Source organism: Myotis daubentonii, chromosome 8 (assembly GCF_963259705.1).
Source record: "Myotis daubentonii chromosome 8, mMyoDau2.1, whole genome shotgun sequence".
Lineage (NCBI taxonomy): Eukaryota > Metazoa > Chordata > Mammalia > Chiroptera > Vespertilionidae > Myotis > Myotis daubentonii.
Window position 1 is genome coordinate 72,558,363 of NC_081847.1, and position 19,302 is coordinate 72,577,664.

Consider the following 19,302-nt stretch of genomic DNA (forward strand, 5'->3'; position numbering starts at 1 on the left):
GTATCCATGGGTTATGCCTATGTGCATACAAGTTCTTTGGTTAATCTCCCCCTCCCTCTGAGATTGGTCAGTCTTCCCACTGTATGGACACTTGGGTTTCTTCTATATAAGTCTTAATACTCTATTTACATATCCTCTAATCTGAATTAAGAACTTGTTGTCAAAATTGAGTAGACCCTGTCTTTTTTAAAAACACACACACCAATTTAGTATTCTTATTTTCCTCCAATCCAAAATTCCTGTTTCCTAACCACCTGTCTTGCTGACCTGCCTTTAATTTTCCTTCTTCACTTGGGAGCCAAGACTTGAAGGAGCGTCTCATCTTTGAATGTTGGACTTTCTATTCCTTTATCACACCTTGGATTCCCAGGGAAGTAAGGACCTTTGGGGCCTCCTGCTGCAAAGTCTCTCAGCTGTGCTCCCCTCCCCCGACAGCTAGAAGACTCACACAATCCCAGGAGTAGGGGAGGCTTGCCCAACATGCCGATGGCCCGGCCACATTCTAGACCAGCTTACTCGGGTCCTCAGCCTCAGCCAGTCCTTCATCTGACCCTTCCAAGGTGATCCCAGGCTTGCTCCCCGGTTCATGTACACAGGGGTAGGAAGGCTCCAGCCCAGCAGCTCACCTGGACACAACTCTCAATGCCTCCCCTGATGATTGGGCTGGCTCATGAACTTATTAGCCGATGTGGCTGAGGCTCCTAACTCTCCTTCTCCCTCACCAGGGAGTGGGCTGGAACTTTTGGCACTTGTCTTGGCAATTTGGGACTGGAAGACAACCCTGCGCACTGACACTGAAGGGAACTGCCAGGAGCTTAGCAGATGTGGCCCCTGTTTGCATGTTTCTTAGTCTGGTTGGAGTGGCAGGTATTAACCACAGAGGCAAACAAATAAATGTGAAATTACATACGTAAGATGGGCTGCGCAGGTCTGCTTCCGAGGTAGCTGTAGGGAAGGACCAGAGTAGCCTTTTCCTCGTTACTCTCTATAAGTGGGACCTTAGCTATAGATATGCAGACCATAGTGGAAAAAAAATGGTAGAAGAAGCCATGTGAGAATAAGACTAAGTCATCAGTGCTGAGTCACAAAGAAAATGTTGGCCAATGTTCATGTTGTTTTCATGTTCTTATTCCCTCACTATCCAATGATGTGGATCCTGTCCCCCACCCCCATAAGCCCTTTCCTGTCTCTGGCTCAACCCCTGACCTGCAGGGAAGCACTGTGTACACCTGTAGGGGGCGCCATCCACGTGGTTGCAATCTGAGCAGCGCTCCCTGGAGTTGTGCACAATGGTCTGGTCCTTCCTGAGCCAATCATGGCAGGTTGGACTTGGACAGGGAAGGCTTGCCTGAGGGAATGGCAATGGGGTGGAGAAGCGGAGGAAGTGACGACATTAACCAAACAGGAAGGGATGAAAGAGCAGTATGGCCACAATCCCTATGGTGGGAGATGCAGGGCCAGTGCCAGGCACAGGGAAAAGGCTAGTGTGACCTGAGTGCAAGATCAAGGGGACATGCAGTCATTGAGATGGCATGGGGATGACAGCAGGGGCCAAACCATGCTGGATCTGTGGGCCACAGTGTAGATAGCTGTTTTCATTGTGAAAGCAAAGAAAAACCAGTGAAGGACTTGAATGTTTTCACAATAATAATGGCAGGTATTTTTACTGAGTGCTTATTATGTCCCAGGCACTATTCTAAGGGCTCTGCAAGTGTTGTCTCAATATTGTCTCAATACTTACTTAGTCAGACCTATGAGATAGGGACTTCATTATCCCCATTTAACAGATGAAGAAATCGAGGTACCAAGAAGCTAAGCAGCTTGTCCACAGTCTCAGAGCTAGTAAGTGGCAGAGCACAGGCCCGTAACCACTGCAGGAAGCTGTCTCCAGGTTTTGAACAGGGCGGAGGGGCTCGTATTGCTTTAGGTACAGCAGGAGAAAACCAGCCCATCTCCTGAGGGACCCTGTGGACATGGCCTGGCGGCGGTATGGTGTGCCTGTGTGCAGGTGGCTCAAGGAGGAGACTGGACACCTGACACGCGTGCTGGCCCCGCATTGCTGGCCCGTTTCTGCAGGTGGTGCCCGAGGACTCTGACAAGGCAGAGCAGCCCTTATCAGCCCGCACAGCGGCTTCCTGGGCTGTTGCCCCGCGAGTCACATGGCAGTGAAATGAAGGTGTTGACATTCAGCTCTGCTTCTTGGACAAGCTGTGCTGCCTCGGGGAGTGCCAGGTGCCCATTTGGATTAAAGCGGTTTGGAGTCTGCACTTTGGATGAACCCGCGGCTCAGGGTGCAGGACTTGGGATGAGGAGGACGGGACCATGGACACAGATTGAGGCGGGGACACGGAGGCAGCTCCCAAGCCAGGAAAGCCAGGATCATTTATCTGTTTGCTGAGGAAGGAGCAAGGCATGGATTGAAGACCCAAGCGAGGTGGTGATGTAGAGGAGATGTACTCATCAGGGAAATAGACTTTGAAGAAACAGAAGTCCCTCAAAATAGCTCAGACTGGCTCGACAGACACACCTGGGGAGTGGATGGAAAATGGTTTGGTGTCAAGGACATGTCATCCGAAAGTCGAATACCCAGGTTTCTCTCTCTTTCTCCTGTCTCTGCCTCCACTTCCTTTGGTTTGTCTGCCCCGTCCTCCTCTGCACACTGACCTTTCTCTTGGCGTGGCTCTTGGTGTCCCTGCCACCTGCTTCAAAGCATGTGTATCTTCAGCTTGCAGTGGGACTAACTCTGGCCCCACCACCTCTGGCTGTTGAGCGCCAGCCCACCCTTTTGGCTTAGCACCGTTTCTGTCCTCGGAGTAATTAAAGGCAAGTTGGCAGATGTGTCCATGGAACCACTGCCTTCACTGACTCAGAAATGGAAGCTGTGGTTCAGGGATTGGGGAAGGCAGCTTTCAACACACAGATTCAGGTTGGGGGGCGGTGGCACTGGGCACCATTGCAGCTCTCTTGGGTGCTCAGATTGGGAGACCTGTGGTGCTCCCTCCTCTAAGGGCCCCATTTGTTGTTGGAGTTCTGTCATGAATCCTGAATTCTCTCTTTGGAGGCAAAATCTGGGCTCTGGGGCTGCCTATCATTGAAGGAAAGAGCCAGGCAGAGAGGCGGTTCTGAGTGAGGATCCTCCACCCCACACACAGGTTAGGCGGCCCAGGCTATCAGTGAACCCCCATCCCAGGCTAACAGTGAACCCGTAGAACACCCATCAGACAGGAAGCCATTCTAGACAGGTTTCCATGTGAGAATGTCTATATTTCTATTCAGAGCTCTTCACAGTGTATTTAAACTGCTGCTACTGTAGCAAATGTCTTTCATGCAAATTTTGATACTTTTCGGTGGAGAAGACTTCATCCGAATCAATGGAATGATTCTCTCCACCTCCCCTATGAATTACCCTGTGCCTTGTATGTGCATACCTCTGAGTTTTTCTTCACATTTGAGCAATTTGGGAGTTCTGCATCTTGATAGGAGCTAGGATTCCAGGAGCGGGCCTCATCAAGAGTTAGGGTTACCTTCAATGTTAGCTCCGCAGTGTTTCTGGTCTCTGAAGCTCTGCAGGGGCCCTCGGCCCAGTTCCCTCGACTAGAAGAGCAAATGGGTTGTAAGATCTCAGACTTGGTGGGAGGCTAAAACCAAAGGCTCCCCCTGCCACGCTCTGGGTCCTCTCCTTCAGGAGCTCTGCTTGGGAGCTTTTGGCATCTTCAAGTCAGCTCCACACGCCTGAGGTTCATCTTGGGAACAGCATGCTGGGTAGGTCATGGTCATCTTCCTAGACTCTTTCCTCAACATCCTGGATCTGTGTTCATTTTTCCTGGTCCATGTCCCCTGGGCATGAAGCTGCAATCCAAAAGGTCCTACTGCCCTTGGCCCAGCTGTGGGAAGGCTGAAGGACAGCACCCCTGATCTCTCCCTGTACCGTGTGGTGGAGTCCCCTGAGGCAGGAGAGAGGACCAGGCCAAATAGCACACACCCCTGGAACTACATGCAGGCCGAGGAGAGGGTCTACCTCCCCAGTGCTGCCCACAGTGTGGCAGGGAACAACGTGTCAGGGAACAATGTGGCAGGGAACAGTGTGGCAGGGAACGATGTGTTAGAAGCACCAGCTCAACCCACTTTTAGCACGAGTGCCACACTCAGCAATGCGAGAGGCTTTCCCACAAGAACTGCTTTGCCCACTCACCAGTCCTCATTTTACAGATCAGAACGGGAAGTTCAGGGCTGTTCCTGCTGGTTCTACATCATGCATCACAGGTGCTACCGCCCACAAGAGGTGAAAATTGGTTCTTGGAGGGAGGAGATGGGTGAAAAACATCATCCTCTTCTTATGCATATGCATCATATTCATAAAGTGCATAAACAGCGATAAGATGTGCATAAAGCCCACGGACAGCTATAGAACATACCTGTAGAATTAAAATTTCATGGGGGAAATGAAGGAAAAATGTCTAAATAGGTTTCTTAGGAAGTGAACATTTTTAAAAAGTTGAGAAACCCTGGTCTAGACCAGCACTGTCTAGTCTCTGGTTACAACATCGCTGTGGAGCACTTGAAAGGTGGCTAGTCCGAACCAGTATGCAGGATGTACAAAATACACACTGGATTTCAGACAGTTATTAGGAAAACCAGAATATAAAATACCCCATTAATTATTTTGTGTTGATTGCGTGTTGAGGTAATAACATCGTAGATCTCTTGAGTCAAATGAAATATATTATTAAAATGAATTTCAGCTGTTTCTTTTTATATTTTAAAGATTTTTTTTATTGATTTTTAGAAGAAGGGAGAGGGAGAGAGAAACATCGATGTGAGAGCAAAACATCAATCGGCTGCCTCCTGCAACTTCCCCTAACCAGGGCCCTCTACCAAGGGCTGAGCCCGCAACCCATAACCTGAGCATCTGCCCTAACCAGGAATCTAAACAGCCACTTTCCAATGGGAGGGACTACACCCAACCAACGGAGCCACACAGGCCATGGCTTTTTTTTTTTTAACCTGGCTCCTAAAAAATTAAAACTTTTTAATGTGGCTCACATTTCTAGTGGGCTGCCCTGCTCCAGACAGACATCTGCTAATCAGGATTTGTGCCGGAGTGGAGTTTTTGACTCCTTCCCAGGTTGTTTTGTTATTCCACAGCTGTCTTAGAGAAAACCCACGTGCTGTGTGACCTTAGGCATGCCTCTTGACCTCTCTGAGCCTTGGGTTCTCCTGAGTGCTTTGTAATTGAAGCAGCTTCCTCCAGCTGTGCGGTTCCATTCTGGACCCAGCTGAGGGCCTGCGGTCACTGCAGATAGGAGGGTGTGGGCTTCCTGATGATGAACTATTTCTCCAGAAAGGACAGTTCCCTAAATAGCAATGTCACCTGCTGTGTGTCTGCTTCTGGGGAAATGTCACATGGGCAAGGTTAGAAAAAAGAGAAAGCTTCCAACCTGAGACCCGTGGAACAGAGAATTAGGAAAAAGTGCCCATTTTACCCCCAAAGAGAGAAAAACAAAAGCTTTCCGTTCTTGGGGAGGAGGAGATACAACCAAAAAAACAGACTTTCACAAAGCCTTCCCCTAGTAACAGGGGCTAAAAAACCATCTTGCAAATGTGCTCTGCTGGTTTGAGTTGATGTTCAAATCACCAATATGCCCATCGCTTATGTCTTTCCTAATGCCTAATTTAAGGGAAGGGGATGGAGGAAATCAATTCTATTTTAATTTCATAAGAAAATTGCTGAATGAAGGAAAAAAATGCAACAGTGGAACTTCAGACTTCGGCCCTGGCTGACCCGAATCTGTGATTATGTGGTCAATGGATTCCTCCTCTGAAGGGCCTGGAATCTGCCCCTGCCTTAGCCTTCTGGTAGGAGGCAGGAGCTCCAGGCTGGCAGGAAAAACCCTCTGGGGGAACTGGGAAGCGCCTCCTGTGACAGGGCTCCTCGTCTCCCTCCACTCTCCAAATTCACTTCTACCCTGACCTTCCGTTGGTTGTATATCCCCAAGTCCCTCTCCAGGAGCTCTCCCCATCCCTCCACACTCTAGGCATGCCTCTCACCCCAGCTACCTCTTCTACAAATGGGTTCTCACAGCAGAGTTTCTGGCCTCCCAGCCCCTGGAGACCAGACTAGCCACTCAGTATGATGACGGCAGATCCCTGAGGTTGAGCAGGTGGATTCTAGATTGACAATGCCTGAGGGCAAGACCTGGCCCTGCCTCCTTCTTGATGTGAGAACCCTGGAAATTTACTTCTCCCTCAGCCTCAGTTTCCTCATCTGTAAAATGGGAATAAAAATGGGACTAGCCTCATAAATTTGTGATGATAGTGAGTGATGCATGAATGTGTTTGGCATGGCTCTTGCTTGGCAAACATTAAGTGGCCATAAATGTTAACTCATTATTGTAATGAACTTTTACAAGGTGGCTGGAAGTAGAGGGTTGAGCCTTTGGCTTCTGACCTGTGGTTCCACAAGTCCAGGTTAGCTAATCAATGTGAGTTAGCACACTTTTCCTTTGTCTTCCTTTTAAAAATATTTAGTTTAAAAATACTTTTTTTTTTTTAACTTGGAGAAAGTACAAGGTTTCTATATACCTATCATGCAGCTTCCCTTAATGCTAGCATTATACATGACCATAGTGAAATGATTCAAACCAGGAAAGAAACAGTGATCAGTATTATGAATTACAATATGGTGAAAATCATAGTTGACAGACTTTATCTGAATTTCACTTGTTTCCCCACTGATGTCCTTTTCCTAGTTCACAGTTCAGTCTAGGACCCTCCATTGCACTTCTTCGTTCTTTCTCCTCTGTCTCCCCTAATCTGGGCCAGCGCTCAGTCTTTCTTTGTTTTTCCAGTCCTTGGCACTGTTGAAGATGATGGTTTCTTTTGTTCTATTCTGGTCCGTTTTATAGACTTTAATTTAGGTTATGCATTTTTGGCAAAAATACCACACAAGTGATATGCATTACTCAGAGCATTTATCGGGAGTTAACTTTGATCACTTGGTTAAGAAGTTACGATGGATTTATCCAGCATCTATTGTGGTTCCTCTTTGTGATACAAAAGTGAATAAAATGGTATCCATGCTCTTAATGAAACACTCAAGTATAATGGACAAATAGTGTTCTAGTTATCATTGCCGTGTAACACACCACTCCAAGAGTTAGTAGCATTAAGCCACAATTTCATTGTGCTCAACAGATTCTGTGGGTCAGGAATTTGAAAGGACATAGCAAGGATGGCTTGTTTCAGCCCCATGATGCCCAGGGACTCAGCTAAGAAATCTCAAATGGCCGGGAGTGATGAGACAGCCGAGAACCAGAATCTCTGCAGGCTTGCTCACTTACCCGGACAGATAGGACTCAGACTGGATGCACCTGGAGCTATCAACCAGAGCATCTGCGCATGGCCTCTTCACATGCCCTGTGCTTCCTCACGGTATGGCGGCCTAGGGGTGGGACTTCTTACACTGCAGCTTAGATGTGAGTGCCCCTGTGGACAGGCCAGGAGCTGCATTGCCTTTTGCGACCTAGCCTCAGAAGTAACACAGCATCACTTTCTCCACATTCTTTGGCTCAGAGCAGCCACAAGTCCCCCTAGACTCCGGAGGAGACATACTAGTAAGCTTCACCTTTTCATGGGAAAAGTGTCAAACGATTTGTGGCCATTTTGAAAAACCACCAAAAATGGAAATGTACTGAGGGGTCTTTCCACTTTGCAGGTTTGGAAACAGACCCCAGAGGACAAGAGCTTTGCCAGCTGGGGTCTCACTAACGATTAAATAGATCATTTAACTGAGTTCCGGCTCTATACCAGACGGGCATCGGTTCAGCTGCCCGGAATGCTTCTCAAGTCTCTCCTGGGGGTGGCCACCCCGACAGACCCACCACAAACCTTGTGTTCTGACAGCTGCAGGCGCCCGCTGCCAGTCTTCCCCCCTGGCAACTGGTCACATAGGGACGTGTGCAAAGGGCACTGACGGGCGGGGTGGGAAATGCTGGACTTTGGCATCAAAATGACTTCATTGCAAACCCAGCTGTACCACACTCTGTGTTTGTTACATGTTCATTCCTAATCCTCATTTATTCAGTAAACCTCATTGACTTCTCCGAGCCAAGCTCGGGAGCTGGCAGTTAGAGCAATGAATAAATAGAATCCAGGCCCTGCCCTCAGTGAAGGATTTCCCCAGGCTGTCTCTGCCAGAAAGGCCACTGGCGGGCTGCCAGGTTCCAGGGAGCAGGGTCAAGGGATTATCCGACTGCTCTTGCACCCCACACCCAAAGCCAATCGGAGAGGAATTGGTCACGCAACTTAGCAATGTAACCGGGTTAAACTCAGCAGAACAGAAATCAGTTGAGTGTGACGTTGGAAGGCAAGCTGCTCACATTTAAGAGCCCAAGAAATATGGCAGCGCAGACTAAAAGCAGTTGGGAATATCACAGACTCATTAAGCAAGAAAGTTTCTGTGAAAGTAACGAAATCATCGCACCCAGGACACCCCATCATGAGATTGAAAACAGAAAGGAGGTTTAAGCTTCATATTATTAAACTGCATTATGACTTGTTAGTGAGAGACAGCTGAGAGCCATCAGAGTTGATGGTGGCCCTAACTGTGTCTTTGAAATTCAGAGCAGTTTGAAAGAGGGAAACTGTCAGAATATCCCTCCCATGGGTCAGTGGAGGGGGAGAATGGGGGTAGACTGAGAAGTAGCCCAGAGGTAAGGTTGGGAGGATGTGTATTAACAGGAGGACCTCCCCCCCAAAGTCTGTCTGAGAGCTGGGGGCAGGGTGGTGATTTAGGGGAAGAGTGGGCCCCTGATCAGCACTCAATATATGTTAATTCTTGTTATTATTGCCGACTGCTAACCTTGCAGTTTTGGTTGATAGATGGTGAATAGGAATGACCCTGGGCCAGCTGGATTCCATGCTTGCTTTCTCCTAGTGTTTGATCCCAAAGCCACCAGGAAACCAGCTGAAGTCAGACCACATGGCATTGACTGGGAATCTGCAAAAGCCATGGTGGGCAAACAAACCCATTTCCCTTCTGCAATGCCTCTTTGACCCCTGAGGACATAAGATCCCTGTGGGGCAGTAGCAGGGCTCTCATGCTGGGTAGATGCCAGCACTGTCCCCTGTGCTGGCAGCCCTGGGCAAGGAGCACAGCCGAGGCAGCCCTGGCACAGCCAACCAAGCCCGGAGTCTGAGTCTGAGCCTGGAGCTCAGCTTGGGAAACCAAGAAGCCTGGCAGCCCTGCCCAGGGGTTTGCGCTCATCCAGTTGTTAATAGAGCACTTTGGCTGGTGAGTAATCACTCATCTCTTGGAAAATGGCAGATCTGGGCTTCAGCACAGGCTCTGCAAGGCTGAAATCCAATGGTCTTCCCTCCCCAACTCTTCTCATTCCTGAATGCCAGCATCATCAGGAGGATCAGCCTCCTGGATGTTCACAGATAGTTTCCGTAGAAGGCTCATCTCCCCTGAGGCCTGGTGCCATGTGTTGGCTCTCTTATTCCTACATTTCTAAAGATTCCACCCCTCACTAGCCAGAACTCAGTGGCTCTCAAGCCCACTTCCTTCTCTCCATTCTCGCAGTTTCCAGTCTGAGCCAGGCCCGCTCTGGGTGAGAGCCAGACCCCCCAAAGTGGTCCTGTTCCTCTGGTCAATTTAATTCTCCATCCCCTTGCCAGAGAAGGTGCGTCTCGAAATTGGACGTGCATGAGAATCACCTGCAGATCTGAATCCTCCCCCTTCCCCCCAACCAACACTTTGGTCACTTGCCCCTTCAGTGAGCACCTCTAACACCGATGCGCTCTTGTCTCCAGGCCACAATTTCAGTAGCTCTGTTGCTGAATCTGGGAATGACCCCGCGCCCCTGTGGAGAACCCACCTTCCCTCTAGTTCCATATTATCCTCACGATAAAACCCAAGCCTCTGAGTATTCACATAAAGCCTTTCCTGACCTGGCCTCAATAGAGGGCTGCCACCGACTGTTGCACAGTGTGTGTATGACACAGAAACACACCCCAAAGGAGGGAATGCACTGAGCTCTGGGCTGTGTCTGACAGGAGGAATATGATGAGGCACGAGGAAGACAACTTTTCTCACAAAGACCCTCTTAGCTCATGGAAGTGTCGGGGGCTGGCATGGAAGGGGGACTGTATCGGCCTGGAGAGGGGCCTTTTCCTACTTTGTACAAAAGCATCACAGAACCCAGTAGTCATCCCACCCAAGCGCATCTCTCAGGCTTCCTCTTGCTTCACTCACCTCCGTTTCCCATTACTCCTTCCCACCTTTCTCCCACCTCCTTCATTTGGTTAACAGCTTTGCACACAGAAGACTTCCTGGCCCCAGAGGCCTTCTCTATTATATGCTCCCAAGAATCACTTCCCCTTCCTTCAGAGCAGTAGTCCTTCATCCCTGTGGCCCCCCAGGCCCCTCACTGTACTGGAAGTTTCTGTAGGCTCCCCAGTGCTCAGCACAAGTCAAGAGCTCAAGGAGAAGCTGTTGTAAATTCTATTCTGCAGCCACAAAGACCTCACAAGTGCCAAAACCAGCAGGCCACCTTTTTGTTGCTGTTTCTTAAATGTTTTCTTTTGAAATAATTCTGAATTTACAGAAAAGTTGCAAAAATAATGCAGAGAGTTCTCTACCCTTCCCACAACTTTGCTGAATGCTAACATCTCACATAGCCGTAGCATATGTGTCAAAATAAAGAATTCATGTCTGTGCATTACGATGGCCTAAACATCCACACCTTTTTATTGTTGTTTTGTATTGCTTTTTCCTGATTTTCTATGTTTTTCTGCAGATATCCTATTCTCCCTTCTAGGTTCCTGCATAACATTTAGGTGTCATGTCTCCTCATTCTCCTTCTGCTGGTGACAGTTTCTCAATCTCTCCTTGTTTTCATGACTTTGACATTTTCTAAGAGTACTCATTGTTTGTCTGATGTTTTCCTCATTAATAGACTGAGATTCTGGGGGGGGGGAAAGAGACCACAGAGGGTATATAACCTTCTCATCACATCATGCCAGGGGGCCCTTAATCTCAACCTGATTTATCATGGACAGTGTTGACCCTCTCCACTTTAAAGCTACTGTTTTCCCTATTCATTCAAAGAGAGCCCACACTCAAGGAGAGAGGAATTAGGACCTTCCTTCTGGGAGATGTCAACAAATTTGTGCTTTTAGGATGAAACCACAACAGTAGCTGGGAAATCTGGGGAAGATAAAGCTATGGGAATATTGTTTCACCCACCAACTTCAGCATTCATCAGTGAATCCTTCCTACGGCCATTATAATCGAATTGAATGGTGAGTTTCTAGTTCCTTCCAGAATCTTTAGGAAAGTTTTCTGTGGCATGTGCTGCCTTCTGCGGTTTTGCTTAGTCCCTTCATGCCGTAGGACTCAGCTCCAGTACTCTCAGCCACGGCTGTGCAATCAAATCTCCTGAAGTACTTCAACATGTGCCAGTGCCCAGGCATGTGTATCCACAGCATGGATTCAATTAGTCTGGGGAGGGTCAGGCATTGATGCTTTTTAGAAAGCCCCGGGGGCATTCTATGCTCTGGAGTCCAGGTTGAGGACCGCTGGCTCAGCCCAGCCCAGCCCCCTGGCAGCTTCTTGGGGGAACTGTCCTTACTCTGCCTGGCAGAACCAGTTGCTCCCAGATCTGTGTTCCCAAAAAGACTTCGTTCCCTGCAATATCCATCAGTCCTGTCAGGAACAGGGATTCCTTCATCAATGTTTCCTCAGATCCCAGACCAGAGTCTAGTACAGAATGGGTTCCCAATGAACATCTGTTGACTGAGAGAATGAGTTCATCTCAATAGAACAGAAGCATTAGCTGTCTGGGCACAGAAGTGGCAGGTCCCTGCACTCTCACTGGCTCAATAGTACTGGAAACACCAGGCACAGCAGTCCGCATGTCAATCATAATCTTTTTTTCCTGCTGTTATCATAGTCCAAGGCTCTCTAGGAACAATGAGGGCCCGTGGGCAAGAAGTCACGGACATGTGCGTTGTGGCCATCTGTGCATTCTCACTGTTCTTCAGAAGGAATGTGCTCCCATGTTATTTTTAAATTGCTAGGAAATCAATGAGTCAACACTACACTTCTGTCAAGCAGAGATTGCCTTGAACTGTCTCCTTTTGTACATTTTCCTTGGAGGTCACCAAGATGGCAAAGACCATCCCTGCACAGTGGATCAAAAAGGAAGTAAATATTTTAACCAGTGATTTGAGTTTACAGAAAATTAAATGTATTTAACCCTTTATACAATGAACTATCCACGTTGATCTATTTTACATGTAGTCTCATTAGTACTCTGCTGTGTTGAGAATTCCGGAATCTGAGTTGGAAGCCATTTGGAGAAATTTGGGAGCAGGTGGATGGATGACTTAAGGTGCTGACTCCTCTCCCCCCCAAAGGGTTTAGGATGAAGATATAGTTTACCATGGATATAGTAAAAGCTATAGAGGATGTTTCTGGAATGTCAAGCTCAGGTGGGCAGGTTGTGACCCATTTTATATGACAATTGATGCTACATGTGTTTCCTCAATATGGGGTCATCTGTTTGGGAGTGAGCCCTTTTTACAGCCCATCCCAATGAACAACAGATGTTCATTGAGAACCCACTCTGTACTAGACTCTGGTCTGGGCTCTGAGGAAACATCGATGAAGAAATCCCCGTTCCTGACAGGATTGATGGATATTGCAGGGAACAAAGTCTTTTGGGGAACACAGATCTGGGAGCAATCAGTTCTGCCAGGCAGAGTAAGGCATCTCTGGGTGTTTGAATAGACTTATCCAAGTTTATGTCACGTCACTGCACCTACGATGGTGAAGTTGAGGCAGCAGAGAACACTTCATAAGCTGTGGTTTTCCCTCTATTCTTCCAGCAGGCCACACAGTCACACACATAGCTGCCCTCACCTCTGCTCACATGCTGAGCATGTCACCTCCTTTGGCCTCAGCTTCCTCAGCAGAGGAATGGGAATAACCGTAAAGAATCCATACCCTTTTTTGAGGCTTAAACAAGGTGATTTTTACGTGAACCCTGTCTCACAGTGCTTCGCACATAGCAAGTGCCCCAAATGGTGTTTTTGTCATGATTGCATCTTCTGATCAGCTGCTTCTGAGCCCTGGCTGCATCCCTCATCCTTATCTCCGATCTGCCCTTAACTCCCATGCACCATCTCATCCTCAGAACCTGAGTCTTGTCAGACAGCTGCTCTATCTGAACATGGGACTACAGGGTCTTATGTCGTACCGAGCCCAGTGCCTGGAGCACAGCATGGCCCAACCTACGCATGTTCAAGTCCTTCCTGACGGGGCTCTTCCAGGGAAATGGTTTCCTTCTGTTCTCCCTGCCTTTCTTGTCCCTGCCTCTTCATTTCAGGATAGAAGGCCAACTTGTTCTTTGCTTCTTTGATGGAGCCGTGATGCAAAGGCTAAAGGTGCATTAAAATTATTATTTAACCCTTAAAGAACCTAAGATTCGGAGAGGTTAAGCAAATGGTTCAAGCCACGTGGCTAGCTTGATCATTCACTTACCCATGCAAAAGGAAGAAATATGGAAGAAAAACCAGATAAGATCTTTGCTCTCTTGGAGCTTAAAGTCTAGTACAGGAGTCATCCACTGCTTTCTACACAGGCCCAGAGAGAAAATATTCATGAATGTGTGGGCCACAGGGTCTCAGTCACAACGACTTAATTCTGCTATTGTCGTGTCGAGGCAGCCAAAGACAAAACATACGTGAATGGCACAGCTGTGTTACAATACATTTCTAGTTACAAAACCAGATTAGGGGCCGAGTTTGGCTTTAAGGCTTTACTTTTGCAAACCTTGGGATAGTGGGAAAGGGACTCACAATGAAATAATTGCATGGCTGAATGTAAAATTCACATTCACAGTTCAAAGAGGAGAGTTGTGACGCTGGGTACATGGAGGATGTGGGAGTCAGGGAAGGTGCTCATGACAAGTGACATTTCAAGTGAGATCTGAGGATGAGGAGTCATTAACGAGGTGAGAGAGAGGCAGGGGAAGGAAAGCCGTGTTTTGTGCTGACAGAATAGCTGGTGCCGAGGTCCTGTAGCAAAAAGGACCATGGCTCGTTTTAGACAGTGTAATAAGGCCTCGGTTGCAAGAGGGAGCCCAAGAGAGGCCAACTCATGGCATGAGCTGATGAAGATAACATGGGATAACAATGTGGTCTGAATCCGGAGAGCTATGGATGCTAAGGGATGACGTGATTGCATTCTCATTTTGAAGTCCTCGCTCTGGCTCCTGGCTAGGGATCCCACTGATGGAGACCGGAAGAGACTGGGTGGCCTCGATCACCTTGTTGCAGCCAGAGCCCAGTCCCTGGAGTCCGTGTCGACATGCAGCTCAGCACCCTTTTCCCCAACTCACCCTTTATTTTATGTTTCCTGTTCCAACAAATCTCTCTCTCTCTCCTCTTCCAAGTGAAGATTCACATTGCATTATGTATTTTATGGCCACAGCTCCATCCCATTCCATTTTTCTCACCTTCCTCCTTTCCTTCCCCAGCCCGAGCCCACCCCTACAAGTTGCCAGTTCATAAAACTTGCAAGTTAAATTTTTCAAAGACGGTTTCTGACAAAGCAGCGGGGATTCGGCTTGGTGAAGCCCTCCATAAAAAATTGAAGACACGCTATATTAACATACATTGATTTATTCATAGTGTTTCATTACAAGTAAGTGAGGATCCTGTAATACCAGGAAAGGTTAGGAGAGCAGGGGAACACGGTAGATTATATTGACAGCTCGGTGGAAATTGAGTTGCTTCTGGATTGAATTTGGAGGGCAGGAAAGGAATTGGCTAGTAAATAAGGCATGAGCTTTACCTCCCAGTGCCTGTATATCAATGCAGTTGCCACCAGCCCAGCCAGGGGGACCAGGGGGAGATTTCAAAAGGATGCATATGCATGCCTTCCCCCTCCCCCCCCCCCCCCCCGTGAGCTGGGGTTCCCAGCCACAGGCAGGGTTTTCTGAACCTGCTCCTCGTTCTGCCACTGGGGACACCTGGAGTCCAGCCCACACTGAACCCTCACCTCCCCCAGGTGCTCACCACTCTGCAGTCACACTGGGCTTTCTTTTCCTCTGTTCTCAGGAGCCTTTTCCCACCCAGGCCTCTGCTCAGGCAGCTCCCTCAACCCAGAACCTAGAATACTCTGTCCCCTGCTCCAAATCCCTGTCATCCTCGGGCATTAGTTCAATTCTGCTCTGCGATACCCCCTGTGTTGTCTTAGTTCGGTGTTTCTCAGATGCAGACCCCTGAGACGAAGGTTTGAATACCAGCGATTATTGAGAAGTTTGGGAGACACTAGGGGGTGGGGAAGAGAAAGGAAGGTAGCCAGTGGTGGGTATGCTTCCCAGCCAGCTCCCTGTGGAGGCCAGAGGAGCATCTCCCATGGGGAAGTCCCCTAGGGAGCTGCAGTGGCAAGGGGGCCTGGGAAAGGCGTGACCCACCTCCCATCCTTCCAGTGGCTGTTCACTGCCAGGCACTTCCTGCCAGCGCCTAAGCACAAAGCCCTCAAGCAAAGAGGCAGGCATGTGTCACTTGCCTGACAAGGGCTCAACCTGCCCAGGCTCTGCTTGCAAAATGCCCAAATCTTTCAACTCTGGGCATTTCTCCTCCTGGGCTCACTCTGCTCCAGGCAGAATCTGGTCTCTCTTCTAGACACGTGGTCTCAATTGCTACAGCGCTTCATACAAGAGAGAAAAGTTACCTCTTGCTCCGAAAGCATTTGATACCCTTGCCAGAAAGAGAGAACTGTTTAGTTTTGAAGTGAAGTGGGTGCGTTCCCTTTTCTGCCTGGGTGTGGCCTTCCTGTCAAGAAAGGACATTCATGGTGGAGGACAGAACAATGTAGGTGACTTACTTCGCTCTAGAAGAGAGGACCCTGAGGACGGGGTCTAACTTGCATTCATTTGGGGGCCCCAGCAGCACCCGATGCAGGTCCTAGAATCCAGGAGTGTATGGGAAACATTGTGAAGGAGCACCAAGTGAATGAATGAAGGTGCCCTTCCATTGATGCAGTGTGTCTCCATGTGGGGCAGGGGGATACAGAATAAAGAGCACAGGTTTTCGAGCCTAAGGGGCCTGGGTGTGATCCTGGGCCCGTGACTGAATACGGAACAACCACGACGCGCAGTCTGTAGCTGCACGTGCATTTCACGTAGCTGCATGAAAGAGGCCAGGCACTGGAGAGCACCTGTGTGTAACTCCATTTATATAAAGTTCAACAGCAGGCAGAACAACTGTATGGCATTAGAGGCAAGGATAGAAGGTACCTTGCCACAGGTGGTGGGTAAGGATTGAAGTGGTGGGAGGGGGAAATTTGGGGTCTGGTAATGTCCTCTCTCTTAATTGGCTGCTGATTATATAACTGTGCCCAGTTAGTAAAAATTCATTGAGCTGTAGAGTTTTCTGTGTGTTTTATACTCTAATAATATATTTTAATAGAACAAACTAGAAAAAATATATAGACAAGCCCTGACCGGTTTCCTCAGTGGATAGAGCGTTGGCCTCGGACTGAAGGGTCCCAGGTTCGATTCCAGTCAAGGGCATGTACCTTGGTTGCGGGCACATCCCCAGTAGGGAGTGTGCAGGACAGCTGATCGATGTTTCTCTCTCATCGATGTTTCTGACTCTCTATCCCTCTCCCTTCCTCTCTGTAAAAAAATCAATAAAATATATTTTTTATAAAATAGACAAAAAAGCATGTATTTGCCACGTTCACAAATGTTTAATTTAGAAACATGGGTACTCAAAGTGTGATCCATGGGGCCAGTGCCAGGACGCCAACCATTTTGTTACTTTCACAGCAGGTAAGTGCAGAACTTGAGCGTGAGCACCTAGAAACATCTCTAGTGCCTTGACATTGCTGTGGCACCCAAGTTCATGGTCAAGGGACATGTCTTCTTGCACAGAGTGTAGACCAGTCTGGCTATTGCCAGACTCACATGACAAGTCACATGTAATGTGGTCTTTGGATTATTATGAGTGTGCAATGGATTAGGAAACCCAGAACTGGGCCTTCCCCAAAGATATGTTGAGACATGATAATTTAATGCAAGTTGTTTCAAACCGAGCTTCAGTTTCTGCATCGCTAAAATGAGAATTAAGTATCCTGATGCCCCCAAGGTTGGGGGAAGACAAGCAGTGTAATGCATGAGAAAATGCAGATGACGCCACCTGCAGTAGGGGCCGAGGACTGCATTTTTCACTATCTTTCCAAATAATTCTTCTTGCAATGCCTCTCTCTAGCACTGCTCTACAGATGCGCTGTCCAATGTGGTGGCCGCTAGCCACGCGGGACTACCACGCTTCTGAAATGTGTCAGTACAAATGGAGAGGTGCCATGGCAAACGACATATGAGATGTCGAGGACTTCATGTGAATACATATAGACTGTATTCACATTATAAAATATGAGTATAAAATATCGCAGTAACTTTCTGTAAATTGCAGGTTAAAATATTTTGCATATATTAGGTTTGACAAAATATAATATTTAATTTTTTTACTTTATTTCTATTTCAATGTGACCACTAGGGAACTAAACTGCATGTCTATGGTGTGGATTGTGTTTCCGTTGGGCAGCAGTGGTGCAGAGCGCCCGCGGTGGCTTGTTTCGAGGCTGGGTGACCTGTAAGGTGGACAGCAGCATCGAACTCACTGACCAAGCCCACATGCCTTCTCCTTTCCTCCCCTGAGGTCCCTCCACGTGAGCGCTGTCCAGCTTCCTGTTAATTGGTTTGCTTGCTTGCTTGTTGTGCAGATCAACTACAAGGCTGTTGGCTCCCTGGACCCGAGTGCCGACCTCTCCAGCCAGAGGGGGAAGGTGTTCAAGCTCCGGAACGAAACCCACCACCTCTTTGTGGGTCTGTACCCAGGGACCACCTACTCCTTCACCATCAAGGCCAGCACAGCCAAGGGCTTCGGGCCCCCCGTCACCACGAGGATCGCCACCAAAATCTCAGGTATCTCTCCCAGAAAGTGTTTGCTGCTTTGCTTTTCCCCATGCCTCGTTTTCCTGGGAGTGAAGAAAGGCCAGAGCCAGCTGTCGCTGTGTAGTACTGGAGATCAAGGCGATGCTGCCCCTCCTATGTTACCTCTGTAGTCTCACAAAGAAAACCCAATCCACACACTTCCTGACGTGTAAAAGTTACACTCATTGGACCAGAGGGCGTACTGAGCGATTCACCAAAAATTAGACTACACAGTTGCATTAAGTAGTACTTTATTTTTTCATACATATTGGCTTGTAAAAGTGTGATTTATTTTCAGGAATATTCCTGTTAGCACGCACGGCAGGGCACAGCAGAGGTCTTCATGAAATGTCTGATGAATGAATGAATGTTACAAAGCCACAATGGTCCATGATTTCACCTGCCGTCTGCAGTAGGGCCCCCTCCATCATCAGTCAGCATCAGGCGGAATTACCTGGGAGCCTTTTTTTACAATTTATATTGTCTCAGAATGTCTATGCAATTCTGGCTGGCATGCATACACATTTTGCATAACAGACCCATGGTGTTTTTGGTAGCTTAATGTTTTCACTTCTGTTTATACCATAAGCATTTTCCATGTTGCTACATTGCTTTCATTATAATGTTCTGTCAAGCGGACGGACGTAATTTAATTAAACATTCCCCTGTGGTTGGATATATTTGCAGCTTCCATGATTTTATAAAATAACGCTTCAATAAACATGCTACAGAATAAAGTTTAATTCATCGGTTTGGATTATAACTTTGGGATTAAATTCCAGAAATTGAAATACTGAATTAAAAGGGATGTGGGTTTTAATAGCACTTAATGCAAATGGCTAAATTACCTTCCCCAGGGATCAGATTTAGTTTCACTCCTGTGGGGCTGGGGCTGAGAGAGGGAGGGTCTCATGAGGAAAAACAAAAAAAGAATCACTCATCACCATTGTAATTTACATTTTTAATGTGCTTAACAAGGTTGACTGCGCTCACATCCTTGTTGAGTACTTACATTTCCTGCATTTATCTGTTTATTCGTGTGGGACTTTTTGATTGCTGAGGGTTACTGGCCACATCACTGCCACCCTTCCCCAGGCTCTGCAGCACCTTGAAGGAGCCCTCTGCCTGGTTGGAGGTCAGGACCTTCTTTGCTGAAATCCTAGGATGCCATGTGCCTCTCATCTAAGCTTCCCCACACACCCTCCTTCCAGTCATCCTGAGTGTCTTAGGGGTGGCCTCAAAGGGAATGAATGAATGAATGAATGAATGCTACAAAGCCAGGGTGGTCTAG

The 19,302-nt window shown here is 47.9% G+C and overlaps 1 protein-coding gene across 8 annotated transcripts in view; it reads left to right on the forward strand.

The window, feature by feature from the left end:
• Positions 1-19,302, forward strand: part of PTPRT (protein tyrosine phosphatase receptor type T) — a 960,656-nt gene that overhangs the window by 703,076 nt on the left and 238,278 nt on the right. For all 8 annotated transcript variants that reach the window (XM_059707048.1, XM_059707051.1, XM_059707049.1 and 5 more), the window contains exon 10: positions 17,801-18,002. In XM_059707048.1, the coding sequence (XP_059563031.1) occupies positions 17,801-18,002 (202 nt within the window). The remainder of the gene's footprint in view (positions 1-17,800; positions 18,003-19,302) is intronic.